Source organism: Galeopterus variegatus, unplaced genomic scaffold (genome assembly GCF_000696425.1).
Source record: "Galeopterus variegatus unplaced genomic scaffold, G_variegatus-3.0.2 Scaffold19997, whole genome shotgun sequence".
Lineage (NCBI taxonomy): Eukaryota > Metazoa > Chordata > Mammalia > Dermoptera > Cynocephalidae > Galeopterus > Galeopterus variegatus.
The window spans coordinates 1-5752 of NW_007746108.1; the positions used below are offsets into that span (position 1 = coordinate 1).

General features: G+C 47.8%; 1 protein-coding gene and 1 long non-coding RNA gene across 2 annotated transcripts; one reads left to right on the forward strand and one right to left on the reverse strand.

Moving 5' to 3' along the window:
* Window positions 1-876: 876 nt before the first annotated feature.
* On the reverse strand, window positions 877-3369 carry LOC103583134 (pleckstrin homology-like domain family A member 1). The gene is made up of 2 exons (XM_008564538.1): window positions 2169-3369; window positions 877-1764 (listed from the first exon to the last, which is right to left on the reverse strand). Exon 1 carries the CDS (start codon window positions 3338-3340, stop codon window positions 2195-2197), a length of 1146 nt encoding a protein of 381 aa, XP_008562760.1. The 5' UTR covers window positions 3341-3369; the 3' UTR covers window positions 877-1764; window positions 2169-2194.
* A 105-nt stretch (window positions 3370-3474) lies between these two features.
* Window positions 3475-5424, forward strand: LOC103583135. Its single transcript, XR_549829.1, has 2 exons — window positions 3475-3627; window positions 4958-5424. It is a non-coding gene; the product is annotated as an uncharacterized LOC103583135 (long non-coding RNA).
* The last annotated feature ends 328 nt before the right edge of the window (window positions 5425-5752 follow it).

The following is a 5752-nucleotide window of genomic DNA, read 5'->3' on the forward strand; positions in this document are numbered from 1 at the left end:
TTTTAAAATCTTGGCAGCATATTTTCGCAACTGCAACCTAAACAGCCACTGGAAGTAGAAGTCTACTTAAGTTTTGCCTGCCATTTGCTTAAGTTTTAATTTTCCCTGCAACTTTTTGGATAACGGTTATTATGATCATATTGCTCTAAAAAGTAATTTGACCTTGAATCATCTTTCTAGATAGAACAATAAAGACATCTCTAGCATGCAATTCTATTTTCATTTCTTGACTATATAACTTAGCAGTGGTCTAATACTGGCCATTCCAATTTGAATGCTGGAAAAATACTGACCAAGACTTTGTGAAAAAGATAATGAAAAACAGAGACCCATTAGTAAAGCCATGCAGATAGGAAGTGATTTTCAGTCCCAGGAGGATTTGGTATTTATGGCTCTTTTTAAACATAAGTAGCATCTGCCTTTGTGGATTTTGACCATCCTTTTGATTTAACACAGAAGAGGGTTTGTTCTACCTTTAAAAGCACATCCTCTTTTTTCCTCCAAAGACTCCCAAACAAGTGGCTGCTAAAACAAAACTGGGGTTGTTTTCTTAGTGAAAATCTAGTGTTTATCCAGTCCTCTACTTTTTCAATTTCTGAATTTAGCAAACCTAACAATAAAACATAAAACCCTCAAATTTCTCATAGAGCAATAAAAAGCAAAACAGTTGATTTCTCTGATCAACATTTTCAGTATGAAAACGAAGTTATGACTCCTAGTCCTTTGAAATATTTACAAGTTGTATTTTAAACTATGAGATTCTTCAGTGTGCTTCTAGAACATGGTAAAAGGATAAGAAAATATGGTTCAATCAAGTGTGCAAAGCTCTTGAAGAAGGGTTCTCTAGTCTGACAGGGACATAAATACTCTCTCAAACAAGTTGAATGATTCTATTTTCCCCCATGACATTTTTGAAATGAAACATCTAATGCATTGATATTCATAAATCACAGTCAAAATAACTCTTCTCCTTATTAAACCTTCACACAGATGATACAAGCAAGGCTTTTCTCACAGTAGACCAAGCCCTATCACATATTCTAGATTTGATCATCCTGCCATCAGCTGGGTTATGTTTTAAATACTTTGAAATCAAATAGCATTACTACTGATTTCCTTTAAGAAAAGCAGTATCGAGCATTAGATTTTCATAATTACACAAGTCTGAACAACTTTTAGCTTTTTAAAACTTCTATTCTACACAAACTATATGTCTAAGTAAGAAAACCTCAAAAAAAAAAAAAAAAAGAAATATCAGATTTTAATTTCAACCACCTGGCATAACAATGAAAGTGTGAGACCTTCTGAAAATGCCCTAGCAATAATGAATGGATTCTTAATATTTTCCCCTCCACCACCCTTTTTTTCTTCTTTTCCAAGATTAGGTCTTACTAGGAAATAGGTTTTTGAAAATAAAGTTTCCTTTTTGGAAAATGGCCTACATTCAGAAATGTCTTAGAACAAGCATTTAAAAAAAAACTAATAAATAATCATAAATCAAAATACATTAAAATAAAATTACAGTATATCGTCCCTTCTAGAAGTTCCATCAAACCAGAAGATCTTTTCAAAGGTTCATAAATAAAGTCTTCCTTTTCTTGCATCGTGATGATGAGTATGCAGAAAACTAAGAGGAATCGCAAGTTATCAGTCGGGTGATGTCCAAACTACTTGATCTGGGGTGGGGCGGGGGGATTGTTTTCTCTTTGATCCAAGTGAAGATAATAGAAATGCGCTCGTCCCACTTCCTCAAGTCCTCAAAACCTGGAAAGAAATGACACCGAATGAAGTAGGTGGCTCAGAATCCTCCAAGATCCAGTTCTCTTCGGGCCAGTCCGGCAGACAAAGCGTGCTCAGAAAGACACCTGGGTCGCTCCCTCAAGTGCCCAGACCACAGTCAAGTGGTGCAGAGGTGCGCACCACTGAACACAGTTGGTCAGGGTGGGCGGAAAGGCTGTCCAGGAGGCCTCCCTGCCCGGCCAGAGTTATCCCCACCCTCTCTGCCCGGCCTCTCCTGGCTCCAACTTGCTTCTCTCCTTTTCACCTTTCCAGAAATTTGGAATGAATTTTCATTTCCCCACACAAAAGCCGAACCCGTGAACAAGCTTCCTACTCCTCCCAGCACCCCGCGACCCACTCCTCGGAAGCCCGAGTTGCCGGGACCTTACCTTCTGTGACCCGGGTGCTGCCCCCTTCAGGCAGAGTTGGAGGTGCTGCGGAGAAGCCTGTGGCCGTGCGGCTGCGAGTGTGGTTGTTGGTGCGGATGCGATGGCGGGTGAGGGTGAGGATGCGGATGTGGGTGAGGGTGCGGATGCTGGTGCAGATACGGGCTGAGCTGCTGGGACTGAGGCTTGGGTTGGGGGTGAGGCTGGGGCTGGGGCTGGGGCTGGGTTTGGGGCTGGGGCTGGGGCTGGAGCTGCGGCTGCGGGGGCTGCTGTTGGACCAGGTGCTGCTGCTTCTGCCGCGTGGACTTGACCGCCAGGATGGCCTGACGATTCTTGTACTGCACCATCTGCAACGTGATCTCGGCGTTCCAGCCCTGGTCCTGTGGGCACCGAAAGTCGATCTCCTTACCCTCGGCCATCACCACAGTGAAGTACATATATTTGCCCTTGCGCTCCACGCAGTCCACAGTCTTCATGTTGGAAAAGTGCAATTCCTTGAGCTTGACCTGCGGCTCAAGGCCGGCGACAGCGGGGCCGCCGGGTTGGGACGGCTCGGCCGGCCCCTGCCCGGGCTGTTGCTGTTGCTGCTGCTGTTGCTGCTGCTGCTGGTGTTGCAGCTGCTTGGGCGGGATGAGCAACAGCCCCTCCTCAGTGAGGATGCAGCACTTTTTCTTCCAGAGCTGTAGCAACCCGTCGCTGCGCTTCTCCAGCACGCCCTCCTTCAGCGCCTTGCAGCCGCTGCTCTCCAGCATCCTCCCGGCATAGGGGGGGCCGCCGCTTGGCTCGGCCTCTGCGCTTCCAGCTGCCCGGGCTGGGGGCAGCAGCAGCAGCCGAGCGCCGTCCTCGCCCCAGCGGCTCCCGCGGCCGCCTGCCCGGAGCGCGCAAAGGAGGCTAACACGCAGCAGGCAGAGCGGCGGTGATGGCCCTGGGTCCGGGCAGAGGGGCAGCCGCGTCCTGATGCGCCACAAGGTCCCGGAGCTGCAAGCCGCCGGGCCTCTGCTGTCGTCTTGCGAGCGCTCACTGAAGGGCACTGGCCGGGCCCCCTCGCGGCGCTTTTGAATGGGCCATCCTCCCCACCCCCGAGTGACACCCAGCGGAAAAGGCGGCTCCTGGCGCCCGCACCGCGGAGGAAAGCCCAGCTCTGAGAGGCGCTCGGCTGCCGGCGCACGCCTCATTAACTTGGGGCTTTTCCAAAGCCGGCCGCGTCCACGCCCCCTGCGTCCCTTGCCCCGCCTTTCGCCGCCCACTTGCTTCCGCGCTCCTTCCCCGGGAAGGCGGCGGGACCCAAGCCCCGGAAACTCCTCTCCTCCACCCAGGGCGATCTACGAGGACGCCCCAGCTACCGGGCGACGAATGCGGACGCGCAGAGGGCGCTGAGAGGCCATCCGCGCCGTCCCGCCTCTCCCCGGTCCGCGGGGCTCTCTGCTAACAACCTCACAAAACCAGGACCGGGACTGGGAAGGTGGGTACGACTACCAGGCAGTGTCTGGAACACAAAGCTGTCTCACTGTCCTCGGGAACTAGCCCTAGGGATTCACGCTGGGCTCCCAGATCCCGCAGAACCAATGTCCTGGCCTGGGAGAGCCGAGGCCGGAGATGAAGCTAGCGAGCCGCAGAAGTGCGCCGAAGTGTGCCTCCGGGGACGCGCACGTAAACCTCTTAGTGCACAAAGGCTGAGAGGATTCATGTCTTCACACGCACATTCTCTTATGGTCATTAAATAGCTCTTCCTGGAGTAGAGAGAGGGCGATTGTTAAATCAAAGCAATAGCGCTACCGTCTGTCGGGTTCGAAAGGTGGAGGAAGGTGGTCTCACTTCAGGTGGCATCTCGCCTCGCTTTTCTTTTACAGCACTGGCACTAGGCCTATCTTCTCCACCCGGACCACAGGCTCTCTGGCTTACTTCTCGACGCGTTCGTATAGCCTGCAACATCTCTTAACAGTAACTCTAACTACAAACCGGGCGAAAGTCCGGTGCTAAGAGATCCCACCTTTCAAACCACAGCTTAGCCCTCCAAACGCCTGGTTGGCCCCCGCGACTCCCTCTTTGCAAGCGCCTAACGGGCCAGATCTGTTTTGTAATCTCATTTACCTGCGACCCAGGGAAGGTAATGCCCTACTCTCCCCTCCAACTCCCTCCTATTCCTACATTTAAATAATTTCTATTTTAATTGTTCCCTGGGAAGTAAGGCAGAATAAAGAGCCTAAACCGAGATCTAACCATCTGGTGGGGAAATTCACCGATCAAGTAAACAGGAAGCCCCACCGACCCTGAAAATAGGGAGGGTAAGAAGAATCACACTAAGAATAAACAAACGAGGGTGAACAAGTCAGAGTTGGCCAAGGTAAAAGGAAGGGTTGCTATTGTGCCCCAAGTGGAAGAAGGAAGCTTAGCTCACCTCCTAGTTGTACGGCTAGAACAAAGAATTCAAGAGGGGAAGAAGTGAGATGAGCTTGAAGAGCTGAGCAAGATTCAAAACTTGTGTCATGTTAAGAAATTAGAGCTTAATCCCAAAGTAATCAGAACAATGTATAATTTTTAAACACGGGAAGGTCCTGAATCTAAAGAAAAATGTCTGATCAAATAGGACAATTCCAGCACAATCTTGAGTCTCTAAATTGAACCTGACCAGATCTCAGGGCCTTCATGTTGTTAATGGATTAAGCACTCTCTTAAGAAGGCTGTTACCGAAATTATGTAAAAATTTCTAGTAAGATTATAAAACTGTACAATTTGGTATACCAGTGAGAAATACTACACCTAATATCTGTTTCCTTTCCCTGCCTTTATAGGACAGTGAACATTCCAGAGAATTTCTGCATGACCAGCTGTTCATCCTTTTAACAGAATGACATTCTTCAGCTCATTTGGAAAGGGCACTTCCTTTAAATCTGTAATTCTGAGTCTGTGAGGGCAGGTGTATTTGAAAGATATTTCATATGGAAAAACACAAACTGGATTGGATAAAAAATGAGGTGTAATCTGAAAGCCCAAGTTATTTTCTTAGGAAAAAGTCAACCGTGTTTGGTGTTATCTAACCTACAGTGTATCAGGATGCAACAAATGCGTTCTATTTTCCTAAATTATTTGAAAACGAACAGCCAGCACAATTTTCAAAAGTACCCATTATAACTAGTTGGGTATTTCACGACAATTTAGTAATTTTGTAAACAGCTCAGAAGTAAATCTACAATGTGCCCTCACTGACCACAGTGCGTTGATGACTGTAAATCTTAGTATAAAAACTTTGTAGATCAGTCAACTTTGCTCTTAATTTGTTATTTCAACAGTCACTACCAACTCACTAAAATGGACATATTTGCCAATTTTTTTAAAACAATGAAATAAATTTACAAAAAATGAGCTATAGGAATTTACTTCAAAAAACTTTGGCTGTATATATGAAAACCTACAAGTGTCACTTAAATGTTACTGATGTTTAGAAAACTAGCTAACAAAGGGGCCGGCCTGGTGGCGCACTGCTACAGTGCGCCGCTTGGGAGCGCGGTGGCGCTCCTGCCGAGGGTTCGGATCCCACATACAGACCGGTTCCCGCTCACTGGCTGAGCGAGGTGCGGGCGCGACAC